The following is a 22,919-nucleotide window of genomic DNA, read 5'->3' on the forward strand; positions in this document are numbered from 1 at the left end:
ATGGGGATCAGAGCCCTGTGAGGTTCCAGCATGGGGGAGGCACTTTGCAGGTGGCAGTCCCCAGGGCAGCCAGAATGTGAGGATGGGGCCTTGGGAAGGGCAAGCTGAGGGGTGGGGTGGTTGTGCCATCTCCATGACAGTCTGGTGACTGGCAAGGTCCTGGGGACGTGAAGTAGGAGGGATGGCAAAAGGTCCCTGCTCTACCTGGGGCTGGGGACGGCTGGCCCAGCTTCAGGTGGAGAGGAGCAGACCCTGCAGCAGGTCCAGGGGAAGGATCCTGTGGTGCTGTTTGGGCTGGCTCACAGGGTGGGAGTTGCAGGAGAGGCATAAGCTGTAAGGAGACCCAGTGCCCTTCCTCTCACCACTGCCTGAGGGGACAGTGCCGGGTGTTCCCTATCCATTAACCCTGCCTGCCCTGTGGGTGATGGGCAGCCTGTGCATCCCCTCTGCACCTCTGGCAGCCCAGTGTCCTGCACATCCCATCCAGTACAGCCTGGCATCTCATGAACCATCCAGTGCAGTACATCCCACCCTATGCAGCATGTCCTGTGTGACATGTCCTGTCTCCCTGCAGTCTGGTGTCCAGCTCAGTGTACTCCACACCCCACATCGTGCACCCCATGCCATGCTCTCCACAGGGCGCATTGTCTCTCACTGCTGGCTGAGCCATGACAGAGGCACAGCCAGGCCTGCAGCATCCCAGCTCTCTGGGGTGGCTCCTGCCAGGCTGCTATACATAGGTATGCCAGCCCTGCCTCGGCAAGGCGCTGAATGGAGCAGGCTCAGTCTTATCAACCCTGCGTGTCATCAGAGGGTATTTTTGGGGACAGCAGCTGCAGGCGTTTGTAACATTTGGTCCCTGCGCACTGACACCCAGGAGTGGAGCTGGGGGAAGCAGCAGGAGCTGGGTGCTGGCACTGAGAGACACAGGGGAGAGGTGGCAGAGCAAGGTACGTGAGTGGGGCAGGGGACTGGGCTGGGGGACTGCCTGGGGCAGGGAGATTGGGGAAGGGGGTAGCTGAAGGGTGCAGTGTGCGGCCGAGCCATCAGAGCCATCTGTGTCCAAAGGAGCTGCTGTGGGGTGGCCCATGGGTCAGGGGCGTGTGTGGATGGAGAGGTGGCTCTGAACGGGTGCAATGTCCAGGGGGTAGGGCTCTGGGAGGAGAAGCTGGCCCCAGTCCCTGTCGTTCCTTGGGGACCAGCCCTCTGCTACCCTCTGGCTCATTCAAGAAGTATTTTTGTTTCCCCTTCCCCTGCCTCAGCAAGTCAGAGACGACCCTGCCCCAGTCCCAGCCATGGTGCAGGCAGAGGCTGGGGTGCACTCACCGGGGGGAGGCACAGAGCACCCTGCCCCATTCCTGCCCCGATGGTGGGCACGGTTACCCACAAAGTCGGGGATGGAGGCAGTGCCCTCCAAAAGCAGGACCCACCTCCTCGGCTTTCCTTTTGCTCCTGGGGCTGATGATTTCCAGCTGCAGTTTTGAATGCAAAAGGGCTGGATCCTGCCTGTGGGACTACTGTCTGGAAGGGGATCTGCTCCTGGCAGAGCCCCAGTTTGCCCCAGGGCATGGCCCTGTGGGGTGGCCGCCCGAAAGAGAGGGTCTCCTGCCCACCCAAGTCTGGGAGGAAGTGCCCGGATCCAGGGGGGCCTCGCGCCCGTGACAGCCCCGTGTCAGCACCTGCCCGCTGAGCCGGCCCAGACGCTGCAGGAATGCGGCTCTGCCACCACCCGATACTGCAGGAATGCGAATGCCCGGCGGGTGGGGAAGGGGCGGGCGGGGGCCCTCTTGTCTCTGCTGTCCCCCAGCCTCAGCACCCAGCAAGCAGCTGCCTATGCTCCCTGTCTAGGCAGTGGTCCCCCGCCTCTGGAACAGGAGTCCCCTCTGCAACCCTGGGGCAGGCTGCGAGTGTCTCAGCCCCTCGGGGTGCAAAGAGCCGCCTTTTGTCGCCTCTCCTATTGCCTTGGGCTGGGAAATGGGTAATTTGGGTGACACGGGAGCAAACCCAGTGGGGCTGTGCTGCTCCGAACGAGGGTGATGCTCCTGAAGCATGGGGATTTTGCTCTGGGTGTGAGTCCCTCCTGGTGGGGGGCTCCACATTGGCCGGTCTCTTTGATGAAGCCTGAGCCCCACTCTAGTCTGTCTGTACATCCCCCCAGGCTGATGGTCCCTACTGCTGTTCCAGCCAGCTGCCTGCCGTGACCCTGGGGAGGTGGTGATGGAGGGGTTTGGGGGAGCCCCCAGGTTCCTGGCCTATCCACGTGCCTTCACAGTCCAAAGTGGCACCAATGTGGTCCTGAGCTGCCAGATCATGGGCGATCCCCAGCCAAGCGTCCTCTGGGAAAAGGACAAGAACCTCATTGAGCCCTCAGGCCGTTTCCATATGGAGGCCAAAGGGGAACTGTACAGCCTGCTGGTGTCCTGTGCTACCCCCCAGGACAGTGGACTCTACGTCTGCAAGGCCAAGAATAGTGTTGGCGAGACTTATGCTGCCACCACGCTCAGGGTAGAGCCAGCGGAGCCCCGAGAGGAGGAGGGATGCTCAGACAGTGTGGCACCTGTCTTCCTCATTGCCCCCTCATCCATGCGGGTGTGCCGGGGGGAGGACGTGATGTTCACCTGCAGGGTGTCCGGGCAGCCCTGCCCCGTGCTGGAGTGGGAGAAGGATGGGCACAAGCTCTCCGACCTCTTTGAGAGCAGCCACTTTGCAGTGGGGCAGAAACCAGAGGACTGGCACTTCCTGAAGCTGTTCGGTGCCCGGCCCCAGGATGGGGGAGTGTACATCTGCCGGGCACGCAGCGGCTCCCAGGAGGCTCTGGCTGCTGCCATGCTCCTGGTGGAACCCCAGGCACTGCTGGACAGACTCCCCAATGGCTCTCCTGCTGACGGTCCCGAGGCACTGGCAGAGCGGCAGCGGTGGCGGCGGCACGCAGCAGGACGGCGCGTGGGACCGGAGATCTGGGTACCCAATGGCGTACTGCCGGCCAGGATGCCAGGGGCCAAGGCATTTGCCGTGAGCGTGGGGAAGCACGCCAAGTTCCGCTGTTACGTTACTGGCAAGCCCAAGCCAGAGATTGTCTGGCAGAAAGATGGTGAGCCCCTCGCCCCTGGCCGCAGGCATCTCATCTACGAGGACCGGGAGGGCTACTTCATCCTCAAAGTGCTGTACTGCAAACCCCAGGACCAGGGGCTGTACGTATGCACTGCTTCCAACACTGCTGGCCAGACCCTCAGCGCAGTGCAGCTCCAGGTGAAAGGTAGGAACATGTCCAAGGAGTGCCAGGGGTGGCCAGGCACTGGGGGGCTCAGGGAATTTTGTCTGGCAGGGATGTGTCTATGTGGGAGCCCAGCATCCCTGGGATCCTTCCTGCCTTTTGCAGCCAGGGTCACCCCAGGTTCCTCAGGACAGAGCTGTGGGCTGGAAGCAGGGGATGCTGGTCTCCTCCGGGACCTGTGTCTGGCTCCATGTCTCTCTCTCCTTGCAAACGGAGAGGTGGCTTCTTGGGATGGCTGTGCGTGTCCAGCCACAAACAGGGAAGGGGGACAGTGCCTTGGTGACAAATTCCCCTGGAAGTGCTGAGTGATTTTGGCAGGCAGCCCTACAGGGCACGGCTCCAACCATCTGCACTGGCAGGAGCCCAATTCCCCCCAAGCCATCCAGCCAGCTGGGGACATCCCATGGCAGCCCCTGCCTGCACCCCACTGCTCCACTCCACTGACATGCCTGCTGCAGTGTGTGGGCTTCCATGCTCCTGCATCCCCCAAAACTCCCTGCTGAGATACTGGGGGCATCCCTGGGTCTCCCCAGGCTGTGCTCTGGTTCTCCTTGCCCTGGGGGATGTGCTTGTCAAGGCAGTGTCCGTCTCACACAAACCAAAGGAGAGAGCAAAGGAGGGCCAAGGGCTCTGTGCTCTTTGTGAGCTGGGAACACCTTGAGCGAAGGGCTGACGGTGGGTGCTGTTCCCCACATGCCCTGAGCTCCTGTCTCTTCCTGTGGCAGAGCACCGGCTGCGGTTCCAGGTGCAGCTGGCAGACGTGGAGGTAGCAGAGCGTGAGGATGCAGTGTTGGAGTGCCAGGTGCCATTGGAGACCATCCCCACCTCCTGGTACCTGGAGGACAGGGAGCTGCAGCCCAGTCACAAGTATGTGATGGAGGAGCAAGGGGTGGTGCGGCGCCTGACCATCCGCGATGCCCGCATCGATGATGATGGCATCTACCTCTGCCAGATGAAGGACAAAGGGCGCAGCATCGCCGAGGTTTCTGTCCGAGGTGGGGGTCAGGTCTCCGGTAGCACAGCTTTGCCTTCCTATTCCCCTTCTTGCCAGGGTCCCCACTGCCCCCTGCATTTGCCTTCCCTCCATTTGGCTTGTGCCTGCTGCTGCCCAGCCTTCTCTCCCACCTCAAAGAGCCCATCGTGTTCCCCAGCATCCCTCCTTGGCCCTCATACATCTCTTCCCACAGGGGTGATAGTGAAGCGGCTGCCACGGAAGCTGGATGTGATGGAGGGGGAGAATGCGGTTTTCTGTGTGGAGACGCGGGATGTGGTGGAGGGGAGCTGCTGGAGCCGGGATGGGCTACAGCTGCGGGAGTCACCCCGTACCGTGCTGAAGAGCTTCAGCAGGACACACCTCCTGGTGCTGGTGCACGTCACCCGCCAGGACGCGGGCATCATCTCCTTCACTGTTGGGGAGTCACAGACATCCTCCCAGCTCCGAATCAAGTGTAAGCTTCAGGCTTGAAGGGGTCCTGTGTCCTCTCTCCTGCCCATTAGTGGGGGGTGATACAGAAGGGGAGATGGAATGGGCACCCAATATGCTGGGGATGTGATGCTGCAATGTGTTTTCTGGAAAGGGGCCTTTTAGCCCCTGGGCTCCAGGATCCCAGTCTCACTGGCACTCACAAACCCCTGTAGCCAGCAGCATGCTACATGGGAGCAAGACCATCCTCTCCATCAGAGAGAGAATCCCCAAAGAAACAGGCTGTGTAGCCCCTTCAGCCCTTCTGCCACCCCACCTGGGGCCTCACTGCCATCCCCAAGCAGGCAAACTGGGCTGTGACTTGCAGGTGTGAAGCACGACCCTCCGAGCGCACCGGTGGCAGCTGAGATGAGCGTGGTGGAGAGCAACACAGCTCTGCTGACCTGGTGTCCTGCGCCGGACGCCCACCTGCGCCCTGCCAGCCGCTACCTGCTGGAGCGTCGGGAGGCAGCGGGCGGGGAGTGGGTGCAGTGCCTTGCCACCGACCTGCCCAGCTGCGTGCGGGTGCTGGGCGACAGCGTGCCTCGCGAGGCCGACTACTGCTTCCGCATCTCTGCCGCCAACAAGCATGGCAGGAGCAGCCCTGTGGAGTTCCCTGGATCTGTGCATCTTGGTGAGGAGACAGGCAAGCTGGGATGTCGTGCCACAGTGTGCTGGTAGTCAGTGCCACTGGGGCTCAGTCCAGCTGTGCTCCAGCCCCAGCAGCTCGTCTGGAGAGGGGTCTGCAGGATGTGTGGGTGTGGGACAGCGAGGATGCGAAGTTCTCCCTGGAGCTGTCAGCCGCGGTGCACGGCTCCTGGTTCCTCAACGGTGCCAGGCTGGGTGAGGAGGAAGATGCGGGCGGCCGGTGCAGTGTACAGCGCCGTGGGACAGAGCACTCGCTGCTGATCCGGGGAGCGCGACTGGTTGACAGTGGGGCCCAGGTCACCTTCGTGTCCGGTGGTGTGCGGGACTCAGCCACCCTGCATGTGCAAGGTGATCAGGGCACTCACCCTGGGGTTCTACCAGGACCCCAGCAGCAGGGACTGTTATGCTGGAGGATGCTTCTCACCCCTCCGCAATGTCTCGCAGCCCCACAGGTCCGCATCGCCCCAGTGTCTGAGGCCGAGCGGCTCCGGAAAGTGCCAGCAGGGATGCCTGTGCTGCTGGAATGCCAGGTGTCCGCCCCAGATGCCCCTGTGTGCTGGCTGAAGGATGGCAAGGCTGTGCCCCTGGATGATGTTATCGCAGTGCAGGCAGAAGGCTGCGTGCGGAGGCTGCTCCTCCGCTCAGCGTGTCTCTCGGACACTGGTGTGTACACCTGTGACACTGGCGATGATGCTGTGAGCTTTGTGGTGACCGTGACAGGTGAGCTGGGGACTGTGTGTGGGAGCCTGACCCCTACCTCCCGATAGTGCTCCTGCCCTGCTTCTTGCTCCCATCGTGTGGCTGAAAGCTGCAGCCAGTCATGCTGAGGCCCACATTATCCCTGGCAGAGGTGCCGGTGAGGATCGTCAGCTCCAATGAGGAAGCCCTCCACACCTACGTGGCCGGGCAGCATGTGGAGCTGTGGTGCCAGCTGTCCCGCCTGGCAGCCCCAGTGCGCTGGTACAAGGATGGAGAGGAGGTGGAGGTGAGCGAGAGCCTGGTGCTCAAGCAGGAGGGACCACGGTGCAAGCTGGTGCTGCCCTGCGCCCGGCCACAGGACACGGGGGAGTTCGTCTGCGATGCTGGTGGGGACTCTGCCTTCTACACCATCACTGTGGCAGGTGGGTGTGATGCAGGAGGGCTGGTAGGGTCTCAAGGGGCTTTCTTTGGTGGTGAAGGGTGCCACAATGCATGTGCTGCTGTCAGTATTGCTGTTGCTGCAATGGGATACTCGTCAGACATGCTTTTGCCAGGTACTCACCAGCAGTTTGGTTGGTTGGTCAGTTGGGGTCCTTGTGGCAGCTCTTGTGCTTAAAACCACTCAGACTGGCTGCCGGAGGGAACAGCTCACTCTGCCTGTCCAAAACACTAGAGCACACGAGAGCACCCAGCACCTGCACACCAGGGTGTTTGCCAGACCTCTGCCACAGCTAGTAACCAAGCCCTCCTCCAAGGTCCTAAAAATAGTGGGCTCAGCACCCAGCGTGGGGTGACTCACAGTTGGTCGTTGCTCTGATGGACAGCGTTAATTGCTGACCTGAAAATTAGCAGTTGCCTGGAGACCGATGGCTGGGAGGTGTTCACTGGGTGGGAGCAGGGCAAAGCATCCTGTGGCGGCCGCCTCGGCTGTGGAGCAGTTGCTGGCATCGCCGGCTGGCAGAGAGTAATGAAAGCTGAAAGCTAGTGAAAGGCTTCCCCTTGCTGGCCCCAAAACCCACATCCCACAACCACAGGAAGGCGACCGGGGCAAAGCTAAAGCCCAGTTAAAAGGTTGTGTGACCCCAGCGGCAAAGCCTCACTGTGGTGTTAACACATGGCAAAGGGCCAAAGCTGATGGCCAAGGATGTAGGAGTAAAGATAGGATGACTGCTAAGAGATGTTGAAGAATCAGTGGAGTGGCGACTGATAGGAGGGTGAGGAAAGGAGGGGTTTTAGTGAGATGAAGGCAAAACTGCCGGTGGGAAGGACAGGCAGTGTGGGCTTTGGGCAGAGGCAGGAGTCATTGTGTGCCCTGCAGGAGTGCAAGGCATGGAGAGCTCTGCTTCCCTAGGGTGGGAGAGGGAACACCATCTGCTGAAGCTCAGCCTTTTGGCTGAGCAGCTTTGCATCACTTTGACAGAAGGGTCTTAGCTGTCTTGGCTCAATCTGGATTTGGACATCAGTGTCGCTGGCAGGGCTGGGGGTGGGTGCCAGGAGGCTCAGGCTGACACCTCTCTGGCACAAGTGCCAGGCTGGCTGCTGCAGTCAAGCACTGCTGTGGCACGCTAGGGGTTTCCCTGAGGCATCCCAGCTATCCCCCATGGGGCTGTTGTGGCATAGAGCCCGTCTGCCTCAAGCTCGGCCATCCCAACGCATCTCTGGGTTTTCCAGCAGCTGTTGAGCACTGGAGCTCCCTCAGAACTGGTGAGAGGCTGAGGCCAGAGCAGTGCTGCCCGCTGAGGGCTGGCACATTATCCTTTCACTTCAGTGCTGCTCAACATCTCCAGCTGCACTTCAGCAACGTGATTGCTTTTAGCAGGTCCAGGGAGAGAGGCAGCCGCCCGTCGTTTGATCAGGGAGCCGGGCGGATGCAGGCTCAGCGTGCGGCAGGTTAATCGCTGCAAACTGGCGCCGCACCGTTCCCCACGCTGCGGGGCTGCGGTGTGCTGCTGGGCCTGGGCATCGCGGCTGGGGACTGGCTGGGAAGCTTCCACCCGGCTGCCCAGCGCGGGGCAGCTGCGGGCTGTGAGAGGGGCAGGTTGCTGCTCGTCCACCATTGTGCCCCAGAGCTGGCTGTGCCTTGTGCCCGCATGGAGCCATGGGCTTGATGAGCACCCGTGGCAGAGTCCAGGCCAGCTACGGCCGGCTGCAATGTGTGCAGCCAGGCAGGCAGTGCTGGCTGTGGGTGGCATCCCGAACTTCTCCCAGGAGAGAGGAGAAGTTCGGGATGAAGAAGTCACCTAAAATTTGTACTGGGAGCTCCCCTGTCTTTAGAGCTCCGACTCAGGTCAGAGGGGTGATGTGAGCAGTGGCACACATTTTATGTAGCCCATTAATGGTGATTTTAGATGCGATCTGGATTTGGGTCCTGGGTCCTGGTGAGCTGGAGGGATGAGGCTGCTGGCTGCAAGCAAACCATGTGCCTGTGTGTCATGGTTCTGGTTTCTGCCCAGTTTATGAATGGAACCTGCTGCACTGTGCCACAGTATAAGCAAATGCCAAGGCTGAGCCATGACAGAAGCACCAGCTGGCACCCGGTGGCCTCCAAAACGGGGAGACAGGCAGAGGGGAGGGCACCCCCTGGAAAAGCAGCTGTAGGGGCTGGTGCTGACACCACAGACAATGGTTATCAATGCTGGGGCTTGCCTATATGCATCCTCCCTCCACATCCCTCAGCTCCACCATGGGGCAAAGCAAGGCAGGTACCATGGGAGCAAGGGCATGGCAGCAATTTACTGCCAGTTCAAAGCCTGGTGCTCCTCGTGGTTGTAATGGGTGAGGAGAAGAGGGAGACCCAGGCAGGGTAGTCCAGAAACTTGTGCTGTGTAGGATGTGGATGATGTGGTGCTTTCCAGCCCTAAAGCCAACAAGCAGTGAAGCCATCACTCCACACAGGGCTGTGACTGCCACCATCACTGGCTCTGGTCTTTATGTCCCAGCTGAGCCCCATGTCTCTCCATGGCAGAGGAGCCGGTGAGGATTGTCAGCTCCAACGAGGGGGCCTCCCACACCTATGTGGCCGGGCAGCGTGTGGAGCTGTGGTGTGAGCTGTCCCGCCTGGCAGCCCCAGTGCACTGGTACAAGGATGGAGAGGAGGTGGAGGCAGGTGAGAGCCTGGTGCTGGAGCAGGAGGGGCTGCAGTGCAAGCTGGTGCTGCCCTGTGCCCAGCCACAGGACACGGGGGAATTCGTCTGCGATGCTGGTGGGGACTCTGTCTTCTACACAGTCACCGTGGCAGGTGGGTGCACCCTACATCCCTCTCCCCCTTCTCCCTCTGCCCCAGCTCCTTGCTCACATTCTGGCTTCAGCACCTCGGCTGCTTCTCACCTCCTTGTGAGCAGTTCCTTGCCCATGCCCCTGAGCTGGAGGGGGATGTGGATGGGGGCATACAAGCTGGTCTGTCTCCTCCCAGAGCCCTGGGCCACTCTGCCCCTCTACACCCCACAGAACAACCAGCTGCTTGCCTGTGGGTGATGCCACCTCACACCCCAGCCCTGCTCTTCTCCCAGCTTGCAGCTACCAGCACTGCAGAGCTGGGATGTCCATGGCTGCTGCCCCCAGGGCAGGTAGGATGGGAGGCCAAGTGACACAAGGTCTTGGTCCTCTCAGCACTGAAGGTCTGCCTCACCCCAGTGCCGGAGGCACAGCAGCTCCAGGAGGTGCTGGCAGGGCTGCCCTTGGTGTTGGAGTGCCAGGTGTCCCCGCCAGATGCCCCTGTCCACTGGCGGAAGGATGGCGAGGCTGTGGTCCCAAGCGAGGTCCTGGCCATCTGCTCGGAGGGACGTTCACAGAGGCTGCACATCGCCACGGCCGCGCTGTCTGACTCAGGGGTGTACACCTGCCATGCCGGGGATGATGCTGCCAGCTTCAGGGTGACTGTCAGAGGTGAGCTTCCCAGGGGATGCTTGTCCTCACATGGGGCTCACCCAGCACCACGCCTGAGCCCTGCCATGTCTCCAGCAGAGGTGCCAGTGAGGATCATCAGTTCCAACAGGGAGGGCCCCCACTCCTATGTGGTTGGGCAGCGCGTGGAGCTGTGGTGCCAGCTGTCCCGCCCGGTGTCCCCAGTGTGCTGGTACAAGGATGGTGAAGAAGTGGAGGTGGGCGAGAGACTGGTGCTGGAGCAGGAGGGGCTGCAGTACCGGCTGGTGCTCCCCTGTGCCCAGATGCAGGACACCGGGGAGTTCACCTGCAACGCCAGAGATGCATCTGTTTCCTACCCGATCTTGGTGGCAGGTTGGTGGCACAGCAGGGACATCCTGGGAAAGGCAGCACTGTGCCAGCTCTATGCTCTGGGGTCCCCAGCCCTGCTCCCTGCCCTCAGCATTGTGGAGGAGGGTGTTCAGCTGCATCTGTGTGCCTACTGCCCCTGAGCAGCTCCCACCTCTTTGCACTGGGGTGAGAGGCTGTAGCTTCCATTCAGCCCTGTGGGGATAGGGGCACAGGTGACAGTAAATAGAGACAGCAGAGCCAGGAGCAGAGCAGTGAGCAGGTCTCACACCCTTCCTCCACATCCCCAACAGAGCCACTAGTGAGGATCCTGCACCCTCCACAGCGCTCACTGGAGCTGCTGGTTCAGGCACCGGGGTGTGTGGAGCTGCGGTGTGAGCTCTCTGTGGCGGATGCTCCGGTGCACTGGTTCAAGGATGGGCTGGAGGTGGACGAGAGTGACAACCTGCTGCTGCTGGTGGAGGGGGCCTGGCGCTGTCTCTTCATCCCCAAGAGCAGTGCAGAGGATGCAGGCGAGTACATCTGCGAGACCAAGGATGAGGCCGTCTCCTTCGATGTCAAGGTGACAGGTCAGTGGATGTGCTGGTGTAGTTCTGTCCACCAGTGGGTGCCCATGCACCGGGCCACCCAGCACAGGTGCTCACCTGGGGCTGGCAGCAGAGGAGTGCCCAGGGCTGCGTTGTCCCTGCGCTGCTTTGTGTCACAGACATGCTATACCTGCAGAGCCTCCGGTGAGGATCCTGCAGCCCTGCAGACCTGTCCCTGCCATGACGGTGTCTCCGGGGGAGACGGTGACACTGTGCTGTGAGCTGTCCCGTGCGGATGCACCCGTGTGCTGGGCAAAGGAGGGGGTCAGGCTTGAGGCTGGGGGCAGCCTGGTCCTGGAGGAGGAGGGTGCCCATCGCCGGCTGCTCATCCCTGCTGCCCAAGCTGAACACTCTGGAAAATACACCTGTGACACCGCCAATGACACAGTGACTTTCACCATCCAAGTGTTGGGTGAGCATGAGGCTAGGGAAGAGCCTGATGTGGAGTGCTGGGTGCACAAACCCCAGAGACCTCAGCTCTGTTGGTGCTGGATGCTGCAGATCCGCTGGTCAGGATCCTGGAGAAGGATGTCCTGCCAATCCACCGGCGTTGCCAGGCCATGGAGGACCTGGTGCTGGAGGTGCACCTCTCACACACCCATGGGGAGGTGAAGTGGTACAAGGATGGGGAGAAGCTGCAGGACACGGGTTGTGTGCGGCTGGAGGAGGATGGGGTGCGCCGATCCCTCGTGATCCTGGGTGCCACAGGCAGGGATGCTGGGGAGTATCTCTGTGACACCGGTGATGACAGCATTGTCTTCTTCATCACTGTAGAAGGTGAGCAGGAGGTCCCGGTGGGGATGGCCAGGGGGAGAGGACCGAGGTGGGTCGGTGGCTGCTGCCAGGGTGGTGTGAGGCTGGGCTGGGTGGCAATGAGCATAGGGAGGCTGGTGGGGGCCACATGGGGAGTGAGCTGCACCTGTGTGGTGGCCTTGTGGAAACCCCTGTGCTGTTCAGCTGCTGCCAGAGGAGTCTGGACAGGGTCTGGCCATTGCGACATGTAGCACAGGCTGCTCTTGCAGTGACAGCCCATCTCTCCAGTCCCAGAGCCACCGGTGACCATTGTGGGCAGCACGGGCACCGTGGTACATCGCTACCTGGTGGCCGGGGAAGACCTGGTGCTGGCTTGTGAGCTCTCCCGTCCCGACGCCATCGTGCGCTGGCTCCGGAATGGCCAGGAGGTGCATCCGGGTGAAAGGGTGCAAGTTGAGGCCCGTGGGGTGCTGCGACAGCTTACCATCAATGGGGCACAGCCCAGCGACACAGGATGCTACATCTGTGATGCTGCCAGCGACCGCATGATGACAAATGTGGAGGTGTCGGGTGAGCTGGCTCAGAACCCCAGGGCCCCCCAGAATGGTGGGATCATGCCACACACCTGGACAAGGGGAGGGGAAGCCTCTGTAACCCGGCTGATGGCAGAGGCCAGGGTGGCAGCACGGCAGGGGAGGGTGGGAGCCCTGTCCCCAACCCTAGAGGAGCCGTTTGTCAGAAAGGGACATGTCAGGGTCGTGGTGAGACATGTCCCTGCTGCCTCCCCCAGCCAGGGGCTGTTTAAATTTAGCCTTGGCTGGCTCCCAGGCGCCGCTCCTCCTGCTTTGGCTGCCAAAGGCTGAGCTCAGCCCGGACCCTTATCAGCTGGAGATGGAGGGCTGTGCAGGGTGGGAGGGGGCCTGTTGCAGGCGGGTGCCCTGGCTCCCCAGCAAGGTGTTCTGAATGCAGGAGTACAATTAAATTAATGGTCTCAATGTGGCAGATGTGCTGCTTGTACAGGGAGTGATGGGCTCTGCTGCCATCCCTTCCCTGAGTGAACCCTGAGCTGCCAGACCCCTCCAGCCTGCCCCACTGGAACCCCTGTCTGGTCCCACCATGACCCCCAGCCAGCCCCACAGCCCTCCTGCCCCATCATGACTCATGGAGGGATCACGTCTCCGCTTGCAGCAGTCCTATCCCTGCACTTCCCTACACTGTGGGGACATCCCTGAACCCTGCCTTTCCCCCTGTGCCCCTCAGCCCGGCCTGTGTGCATTGTCAACAAGGAGGAAGCGCAGAGCCCGCTGGAGGTGCAGGAGGGGGACAGTGTGACACTGGTGGCTCGGCTGTCCCTGGAGACAGCGGCAGTGCAGTGGCAGAAGAATGGACAGACACTGTGCTCAGGTGGGCGGCTGCTGGTGTGCAGCGAGGGTCCCACGCGCAGCCTCACCATCAAGCAAGCAGAGCTGGGTGATGGTGGCATCTTCCTCTGCGACGCTGGTGATGATGAGGTGCATTTCACACTGCGTGTGAAAGGTGAGCCTGGAGGTGTCCCTCGCCCACGCCAAGGGCAGGAGCAGTCCCATCCTGTCTCACGCCGGGATGCTTTGCACCCCCATCCCATGCTGGTGCCACTGGCAGGGGCACAGCTGAACCCTGTGCTCCCCCGGCAGAGGCACCCGTGCTGTTCGTGAACAAACGAGAGGAGCAGGAGAAGCTGCTGGTGCTGGAGGGCGGCAGTGCCGTGCTCTCTGCCATCACCTCCACAGAGCGGTCTGATGTCACCTGGCTGGGCCCGCAGCAGGCGGCAGTGGCCGGCGAGCGCTGCGAGCTGCGTCGGGACGGCCGCGTGCACAGCCTCATCATCCACAATGTGGCCATGGAGGACGCTGGCACCTACACCTGCCTCTCACCCCACGACCAGATGCAGTTCGACGTGAACGTCCGAGGTGGGCGGCAGGGGGGCAGCGGGGGCGCCCGGGGATCCCCCTGCCCTGGCCGCGGGTGCTGACACGGGGGTTTGACTGCGCAGAGCTGCGGGTGAAGTTCCTGCGTGGGCTGTCGGACGTGCGAGCGCGGCAGGGCGAGCGGGTGGTGCTGTGGTGTGAGCTGTGCAAGGCGCGGGGTGATGTGGTGTGGCGGAAGGACGGGCGGGTGCTGGCGCCCGGCCCCCGCCGGCAGATGACGGCAGAGGGACGGGAGCGGTCGCTGGTGCTGAGCCGCGTGGAGCCCGGGGATGCCGGCGAGTACTGCTGCGAGTCCAACGACGACCAGACACTGGCGACGCTGACGGTGCAGGGTGAGCCCAAGGCTTCCCCACCACCTCGGGGAACCGTATTCCATGGAGGTGGTGGGGATGCGGCACAGTGATGTCAGGATTGCAGGAATGCTCAGCGTCTCTACAGGACAGGGGGTCCTTGCTGCTGTACCCTGACAACACGGCTGTAGTCCCCAGGGTGGTGGAAATCATCATGGAGCTGCAGAGCCTGACAGTGCTGGAGGGGGAGGACGCCACCTTCAAGTGCCTGGTGTCCCCCGAAGACGTGGCTGTGACATGGCAGCTGAATGGCCAGCCCGTGGTCCCCAGCGAGCGGCTGCTGGTGACAAGGAATGGGCTGTGCCACAGCCTCACCCTCCGACAGTGCCAGCCAGGTGATGCAGGCACCGTGACAGTCAACGCCGAGGGGCTGGTGAGCACAGCTCGGCTAAATGTACAAGGTGAGGGGGAAGGAGAAAGCTGGGGCTCGGCTCAAGACACAGCCCTGGGACCAGCTGCTGACCCAGCACATGGGCCATGCAGAGGCACAGGTGCTGTTCGTGCGGAAGCTGCAGGACATGGTGGCAGAGGAGCAGGGGGACGTGTGTCTGGAGGTGGAGGTGAGCCATGAGGCTGCCGAGGTGCAGTGGCTGAAGCAGGGTGTCCTCCTTCAGCCGAGCAGCAAGTACCTGCTGCAGGAGTCAGGGTGCCGGCGCACCCTCACCATCTGCTGCCTCGGCCCCACCGACCGTGGCACCTACCGCTGCGAGAGCCTGCACGACCGCACACAGGCCAAGCTCCATGTGGAGCGTGAGTACCAGGCTGGGGATGGGGATGGGGACAGGGAGGGCACCCAACTGCCGCAATGGGAGCATGTGGGCAGAGCTGGTACTTGGCTGGAAGGTGTGGTCAAGCAGAGAGGTGAGTTCGTGGGCAGGGGTGGGAGTGTGCTACAAACAGCTGGATTTAGAGGATCACTCCAGCAAGCACAGACTGGGAAGCCAGGGGCTCTGGAGTGGAGTAGACACCTATTCACAGATGTGGGTCCCTCACAGCCCGGAAGGTGTCGATCCGGACGCCACTGGCAGACGTGGAGACCTTTGAGAAGGAGACAGCCACCTTTCACCTGGAGCTGTCTCACCCTGGCGTGACTGGGGTCTGGACACGGGATGGCATCCGGGTGAAGCCCAGCCGTACGTGCCGGATCAGTGCCACAGGCTGCGGGCACAGCCTGACACTGGAGAGGCTTGCACTGGAAGACTCAGGCACTGTCACCTTCACTGCTGACACTCTGCGCTGCAGCGCCCACCTGCGTGTGCGGGGTACGGTCTCTGGGGCAGGCTGCGGGGTGTGTGGCACTGGCACTGTCTGACCTGCAGCTGTTCTGTACTGGGGGAGACACCAAGGCTGAGCTGGGCCACCCCGGGCACATGTGTCCCCCTGTCCTGGACAGGGGTGACAGTGTTCTGGCAAGTGTCCCCGTGTCCTCAGGGAAGAGATGTGAGCTGAACAGTGGGGACGCGCAGCCAGGGTCTGGGTCCAGACCCAGCTGGAACACCTCTGATGAGTGCTTGCCCATGGGTAGTGCCACTCCCACCCCATGCTGAAATGCCCCAGCCACAGCTACTCTTCCCTGCAGCCCCAAGTCCACGCCTTTGTCCTACCAAATCTTCCTGTCCTGTGTCCTGCCTTCTCAGAGCCTCCAGTCACTATGGTGAAGGTCCCACGAGACCTGGGGGTCCCAGAGACGGGGGTCGCTAGCTTTGAGTGTGAGCTGTCTCGCCCCAATGCAGAAGTGAAATGGTTCAAGGTGAGGGTTCATCCCAATCCCCTCCAGCAGCACCCGGCTGTGTCCTCCTTGCTTTGTCCCCTGGCGCTGCCCTCCCTGCCAGGGCTGCAGACAGAGAAGAGGGGCCAAAGCAGTGGGGTGCTGCCTGTTTGCCCCCGTGCAGGATGGACAGGAGCTGCGGCCGGGGCCCAACTGCCGCATCTACTCAGCGGGACGGCGCCGCATCCTGCAGCTGAGCCGCTGCGAGCTGACCGACGCTGGCAGCTACACCTGCGACGCAGGTGACTGCCGGGCCTCCGCCACGCTGCACGTCCAGGGTACGGCCACCCAGCTCCCGGCGGTGTGCACACCCCCAAACTCCATGCCGCCTGCTCCTCTCATCCTTGGCTGACGTGGCACCCTGTCCCTTACCCACAGAGCGCCAGGTCCACATTGTGCAGGAGCTGCAGGACATCCAGGTGCGGGAGGGTGACAATGCAGTCTTCACCTGCGAGGTGTCACATGCAGATGTTAAGGGCGAGTGGTTTCGCGATGGGGAGAAAATCAAAGTCTCCAGCACAGTGAAGATACGGCAAGAAGGTAGGGGTGCAGGTGGTTCCACACCTGGTTTGGGGCTGAGAAGGGGCAAATTCAAGCAAGGGGAGTTTTTGTAGACAAACAGGGGTCCCTGCCCCCCTGCCTACTATGGGTGCCCACTGCTGTCACCTTGAGCCAGCCTCTCCCTCCCCAGGGACCCGGCATTTCCTGCTGTTCTGTGGTGTGCGCCCTGAGGACAAGGGACTCATCCGCTTTGCTGCCAGGACGGTCATCTCGGAGGCCAGTCTGCAGGTGGAAGGTACCAGTGTGGGCTGCGAGGTCTGGCTGGGCTCCCAGCACCAGGGCTGGGGTGTACCGGGTCGGCTTGCAGTGTCCCCTTGGAAGACCCCACGATGCTGACACCTTGTCCCGACCCGCCAGCACTGCCAATCCGGATTGTGAAGCCACTGCGGGACAAGACGGTGCTGGCAAGGCACAAGGCAACACTGGAGTGCACCGTGTCCCACGCCCGGGGCCGGGTGCGCTGGCTCCGTGGGGACACCGAGATCTTTGCTGGTGACAAATATGAGATCTGCAATCTGGACTGCTACCGCACACTCATCATTCACCGCGTGGGCCCCGAGGATGAGGACTCGTATACCTGTGACGCCTTTGATGACCGCTCCACTGCCCGGCTCCTCGTGGAGGGTGAGTGGGCACCTGGAGGGACACCACTGCCAGCTGCTGCTGTGCCTTGCAGTGAAGGGAAACCAGGAGCCCTGTCCCCATCCCCCACTGCTTGCAAGAGTCTGAGTGCTGGGCTGGGGGGAGCAGGTTGGACATAGGGCCAACCTGTTGTCTGGGATACACCTTTCGGGTGCCCCACCAGCTCTGGCAATGCTCCAGCTCTCTCTGACTCCTGTTGTTCCCACAGGGAGCTAGAAGCCAGGATGCAGTACTCAAGAGCCTGCATGCAGACTGATGGATGCCACTGCTGCGAGACAGGGTCACACTCCCCCTGGCATATACAGACACATGGACACCGTCCCCAGCCTGCTCCAGCCTCAGGGCTCTGCATTAAATAGCCTTTTTTTCTGACATGGCTTCTTCCACACCAGAGAACGGGGGTCCCGCTAAGAGAAAAGGTAGCGGCACCACTCTACGTCCTGCTCAGCATCCCTGGAAGCCTGGCCCTCAGGGCCCCCCTCACCCCTGCTCCCCACACAGCCCTTGGCCTTGCACGCCAGACTCCGAAAGGCTCTTTACTGTGTGGCCGAGGCCTCAGCAGCATTTGGCACATTTACAAAAGAGACTGAAAAGGGGGATGGCAGCACAATGCTGCGGGAAGGGGGTGCCTGGCAGAAACATGCAGTTCCTGGGGCAGCGGGGCCAGCTGGGCTGGGCTGGGGGGGGGTCCCAAAGCAGAGGGCACCCTGGTCCAGTCTCACCACCATCCTGCCTGCCTGGCCATAGGGAAATCCTGGCTCACTCCGTAATAAGTTAATACAAATCACAGCAAGAGAAATATATACAAGGCGTGAGCCTCTGCCCACAGCAGTGCTCTGGGCAGGGGCTCCTGCCCTGCCCTGCCCCAAGGTCCCCTGGCCACTATAAAAATCCAGTCGCCAGCAAAACAGCGACGGTCTCTGATGCTGCAGGGGTCCCCGCATCCCTGAGGCAGCCCAGCCTCTGCCCAAAGGCTGGAGCCAGTGTCCTGTCTCCCACCAAAACATTTTGTGGGGGATGCACCCTGCCAGCACAGCTCCTGCTGGACAGGCACCAATAGCCAGCATCACCCTGGGAACCACCTGGCCGTGGCAGTCTCTGCCCCAGGACCACCCCAGTCCAGCTTGGGAAAATGGAGTGGCGAGCCGCTCTGGGGTGTAGGGAGGGTGGCTAGGGCAGAAGGATCTTCTGAGGAGGCAGGTTTTGGGAAGCATTGCCTGGGAGCTGCTCTTGGGGACAGGGTGGGACAGGGCACACATGCTCAGGGGATTCCCTGCTGGGAAAAGGGCTGTGGGACCTGCTCTTTGAGGAAGGGACATAGGGGACAGGCACTTGGGGAGTTGCTGGGGGTGCGATGGGGTAGGGGCAGGCATGGGGAGCTGCTCTTGGGAAGGGGGGGACTCAAATATGGGGAAATGTTAAGATGCAGGATGAGCGTGCCCGGGCCGTAGGGTAACGCACAGCAGTGGGGGCTCGGAGACCCACCACCCCAGCAGAGCCACTCGCACTGCACGTCCATGGGTTCTGGTCCTTGGGCTGCGTCCCTGCCAAAGGGCTTCCCCAGCACCTTTGGGCCCCACAGGTAGCTGGGGCTTCCACAGACAAGTCCTATGTGTCTCCAAGAAGGGTCTCCATCTGCAGCCCCAAGCCACATGTGGCTACTTGGGGGGACAAAGCCCTGCCTGTCTCAGGGGTTCTGTCAGAACAGGCTGGGGTGCTGGTGTTGCTCGAGGTCACTGGGTTGGCTTATACCCTCACGGCAGGGCCAGAGCCTGTGGTGAGGGGCACGGTGGAGCTGCAGTCATAGTCCAGGTCCACCACGGCATGGGAGCTGGCGATGAGGCTGTTCAGCGATGGTCCCGTCTGCCGCTCTCGGAAACTCTGGATGTAGCTCTGTGAGAGAGGGGTAACAGAAAGTGAGGGGGGCTCTGCTCCTGGACCACTGCACCCTACCCCACCCTAAACGCAGCAGCAGCCCCTCCCCAGCCCCCCTCAAAAACAGCCCAGTGGAATCCCCAGCACTCGGGCCCTCCAGCGGCTGGCCACAGCAGGGAGCACAGCCTTATCCCTCCCCTGGACATTTTGCACCTTGCCTACTGCTTGTTTCTACTTTGCCCACAGTGCTCTTGGCCAGCAGTTTTCATTTGTTTGCAAAGGCTGAAGTGCTCCACGGTGGTAATGCCCCATCTTAGCCCTTCCTGAGTTGCCCAGTCCCGGGGATGCCCTGGTCTCATCCCTCAATGAGCTTTGATGTCAACCGGTGCCTGGGCACCTCTCCAAGCCCCAGCCCACCCACATGGAGAAGGAATGGCTGTGGAGGTTGGGGGAGATCTCTACCCTGGCTGCGGGACTCACGGGGGAGAGCACGTCCCCATCGAAGCGGCGCACAGGGTTGGGCTTGCGGCGGTAAGCAGGCTCGGGGGGGTGGGCTTTGTGCTGGTGGGGTGGTGGGTGGTGGGGTCTCCGCTTCTTCTTCTTCTCCTTTCGGTCTTCCCGCTGCTTGATGCGCATCAGTTGCACGCGGCGCTGCTGCCGGCTGATGATCACTGTGGAGCAAAGAGGCCTGTGAGCACTGGGGAGCACATCCACATGATCCCCACAGCCAAACCAGCACCAACTTCACGCAACCAGGCCTCCCTTGGGTGGTGTGCCGCCACAGAGTCCTGAACCCCATGCATGTCCATGTGAACCAGGTGCTGGAAACCTCCATCCCACTACCCAGGTTCCCAGCTCCTACACTCACCCTGTGTCATGCCCACATGCCCCACTCCCCACACACCTTCTGTATGGGAGTAGCCCTCGCCTGTGACCTTCCACTGGACCAGGACACCCAGTGTGGTGAGGAGCGGCCAGACGCCCAGAATGACCCAGCTGTACCAGCACACGGGGCGAGCAGGGGCCACCTTGATGCGCTCATAGATGTACTGCACCAGGAGGAAGAGCTCGATGAAGTAGTCGACAGTGACGGTCATGATGGCGCTGCCGAAGACGGCGGTGGAGAGGGTGGTGAAGAAGCGCTGCCACTGCAGGGTGAGGACAGCGAAGAGCATCCCCACACCCAGGAGGAGTGCGATGGGGATCCACACCGTTGGTGGGTGGTAGAACTGCTCCATCACTACCAGCGTGGCCACTGCCAGCAGCAGCCCCAGGAGCAGCCCCACCATGAAGAGGCCAACACTGCGCACCAGCATGGTGACCAGCCCACACAAGACTCCAATGCCCAACCCAATGCCCACTGAGGCCTCCACGCTCAGCTGTGTGTCCAGCACCCTCTCCTTGTAGCACAGCATGAAGATGATGATAGAGCCAAACATCAGCCCCGTCAGGAACATGACAGCCTTGAAGCAGCGGTAGCCTGAGGAGAGACCACCATAGTCAGGGAGTGGATAGCCAGCAACCCCCAGCTCCCCTCTGCCCTCCTCCCCACTTGCCCCACCAGCTGTTGGGCTGGCCTGGCTCACCGAAGAAGCAGTAGATGATGCCAAAAAGGCAGCACATGGCACACACCACTGAGGGCACCACCTGGTAGCGACGCTCAATTTCCTGCTGGCAGCTGTGCCCCCACTCCTGGCCTGGCTCGTGCGGCAGCAGCTTGAACCGCAGCGTTTGCACAGTTGCAGTCATGGCTCTGGGGACTCCTGGGAGAGGCATCAAAATCTCCACTCCTGCCTCATAGCTCGCCAGCAGAACTGTGTCCCGGCACCGGCCCCACCTGGTGGGAGAGAGACAAGGAGAATGGAGGAACTGGTGGCACATGCCCAGCAGTGATCCCACCACTCAGCATCCAGCTACCAGAAATCCTGCTCTGTCCCACCACTACCTGGGTAGGAAGGGAGGGAATGGGGGAACAGCCTCATCAGTGGGGGTGCAGACTGTCACCCAATGTGTGGCTGAAGGGACATGCTGTCCCCAGAGAGCCTGCCTGTACCCGCAAGAGCTTCGTATCACTTAAACAATTTGTCTGTGGCTTCAATTTTCCTGCCCATGCCTCTCCGGCACCCTTTCCCTGCTCGATTAACAGGAGACTTCCACAACCTGGTATTTTCTGCCTGTGAAGTAATTATGCTCAGTAATTAAGTCACCCCTCAGTCTTCTATTTTTATAGGCTAAACAGATTGAGCTCTTTAAGCTTGTACTCCAAGGCATTTTCTCCAATCCTCTAATCATATTTCTGGCTATTTTTCATCTCTGCTCCAGCTCCTACTCTTCTTGTAAAAACAAATTGGGCCTTCACACTAGATCCAGCCCTCCCATGCCAATCCATGGGGATGGAAGGGCACCAGCCATAGCTGGCACTGCCCTTTACCCAAGGGCTCACCCTTAATGCTGTGGCTGTGCCGGGATGCTGAGCAAACAGTTACCAGGCCCCCCGCAGCGCCTACACAGACGGAGGGGTCATAATCCCCTGCAAAGACTGATCCAGCTTCAGTTTAAACCTAATTACAGTATCCATCTGCCTGCTCCCACCTGGAGCCAGTTCCATCACCCCTTTGCTCCCCTAGTCCCTTTACAGGCTCAGTTGGTTTAGAATGGGTTTATTGTCACAAATTGTCCCCAGGCCAGCATCACTCCTTCCAAGTGCCAAGTTTAAGCGGCCAGTTCAGGACAGCTCACAAAAACAGTGCTCTGGGAAGGAGCTGGGAAGAGGGCAAAGGCTGCAGTCATGGCTTCCTGTTGCCCAGCACCTTGCTGCTGCCCAGACGGGCTCCACTGGCATCTCATCCCTTGCCGGCAACCTCCCCCCTCCCTTTGGCTGGGGAAGGCAACACCAGCCAGGGCAAATCCCCGTGGGGAAGCCGAGCACAGAGCCTAATCCCAAGGAAGCAGGCGGGCAGCGAGCGGGCAGCCAAGCGCTGGGCCCCTGCTCGAGTCCCCGGGGGGATGCTAAGCAGGATTGGACTTTACCCGTAGAGCCCAGGAGCGACGCTCCGGCCCCGGTGGGGATGGGCGATGCTGTGTTGAGTGAGAGCAGGGCTCTGCCGGCCCAGGAGACCGGGGATGCGGCACGGCACGGCTGGCCGGCTGGTGTAGGGATGGCATGGGATGGCACGGGATGGCGGGGCGCCGGGCAGGGCTGCGGGCAGCGGTGCGGGCGGCTCGCGGCGCCCATTGGCGCGGGCACTGTTGCTAGGGGAGCCCAGCGCCTGCTCATTGGCGCCGGGACTTACCCACCTGCTGCCGCCCGCCCCGGGCCCCCCGAACCCCCTCCCCTCCCCGCAGGCCACAGCGCGGCGGGGGGCCGGGGGCAGCGCCCGGGGCTCAGCCCCACCGCGGCGCCCCCATCGCCGCCCCCCGGCCGGGCCCCGCTGTCCCCGCCGGGCTGCCGGGCCCCGGGCCGGCGGGGCGGGCGCGGCGTTGCCGAGCGACGGCCGCAAAGGCCGCCGGGGCGCGGGGCCGCTCCGCCCCTCTCTTTGTTCGGGGCGGGGGTCCCGGGGGCGCCCCGCCGGATCCCCGCACGCCCATCCTAGGCTCCGCGCTCGCTCCGCCGGACGACGGAAGCATCGGGAGCGAAGCGCCCCAGCCCCTCCCCCGAGGGGTCCGGCGCGTCACCCGCCTGCCGGATGCCCTCGTGCTGCCCCCCCTCTGCCGCTCCGCCCGCTCCCACCTGCGCTCCCGGCGCGGCAGCGGCAGCGGCGGCGGCCCCGCGGCGCCCGGCGCTCCCGGCGCTCCCGGCGCTCCCGGCGCTCCCGGCCGCGGACCCCGCGCATGGTGGCGGCGCGGCCGCCGCGCGGTGCTGAGCGGACAGCTCCGCTGACGTCACCGCGCCGTCACCGCGCGCCGGGGGCGGGGCCTCGGGGGCGGGGCCTCTGCAGGGGGCGGGGACTGAGGTGAGGGTAAATTGGGGGGCATTCGGGTGTGAGGTGGGGTGTAAAGTGGGGTGTAAATTGGGGGGCACTCGGGTGTAAGGTGGGGTGTAAAGTGGGGGTGCACTCGGGTGTAAAGTGGGGTGTAAATTGGGGGTGCACTCGGGTGTAAGG

General features: G+C 62.1%; 2 protein-coding genes across 2 annotated transcripts; one reads left to right on the forward strand and one right to left on the reverse strand.

Moving 5' to 3' along the window:
- Positions 1–2,217: 2,217 nt before the first annotated feature.
- OBSL1 (obscurin like cytoskeletal adaptor 1) lies at positions 2,218–16,352 on the forward strand (the record flags this gene model as incomplete). The annotated part of the gene is made up of 22 exons (XM_082285595.1): positions 2,218–3,256; positions 4,000–4,269; positions 4,462–4,544; positions 5,205–5,370; positions 5,454–5,732; positions 5,829–6,104; positions 6,233–6,505; positions 9,049–9,321; positions 9,693–9,968; positions 10,044–10,319; positions 10,607–10,882; positions 11,609–11,677; positions 11,948–12,223; positions 12,914–13,189; positions 13,327–13,602; positions 13,686–13,952; positions 14,102–14,371; positions 14,454–14,831; positions 14,966–15,232; positions 15,608–15,720; positions 15,863–16,016; positions 16,117–16,352. 22 exons carry the CDS (start codon positions 2,218–2,220, stop codon positions 16,350–16,352), a joined length of 6,069 nt encoding a protein of 2,022 aa, XP_082141721.1.
- Positions 16,353–18,464: 2,112 nt separating this feature from the next.
- Positions 18,465–22,645, reverse strand: TMEM198 (transmembrane protein 198). The gene is made up of 5 exons (XM_082284968.1): positions 22,547–22,645; positions 20,403–20,653; positions 19,721–20,296; positions 19,297–19,487; positions 18,465–18,834 (listed from the first exon to the last, which is right to left on the reverse strand). The coding sequence occupies exons 2-5, from the start codon at positions 20,590–20,592 to the stop codon at positions 18,688–18,690; spliced, it is 1,104 nt and encodes a 367-aa protein (XP_082141094.1). The 5' UTR covers positions 20,593–20,653; positions 22,547–22,645; the 3' UTR covers positions 18,465–18,687.
- Positions 22,646–22,919: the final 274 nt, after the last annotated feature.

Source organism: Coloeus monedula (assembly GCF_965178545.1).
Source record: "Coloeus monedula genome assembly, chromosome: 7".
In the NCBI taxonomy this organism is placed as follows: Eukaryota; Metazoa; Chordata; class Aves; order Passeriformes; family Corvidae; genus Coloeus; species Coloeus monedula.

Coding starts and splice junctions, on each gene's coding strand:
- TMEM198 (XM_082284968.1), bottom strand. CDS start 20,592: ATGCCTCTCCCAGGAGTCCCCAGAGCCATGACTGCAACTGTGCAAACG. Junction 20,297..20,402: donor CATCATCTACTGCTTCTTCG/GTGAGCCAGGCC, acceptor GTCTCTCCTCAG/GCTACCGCTGCTTCAAGGCT. Junction 19,488..19,720: donor GGGCTACTCCCATACAGAAG/GTGTGTGGGGAG, acceptor TTTGCTCCACAG/TGATCATCAGCCGGCAGCAG.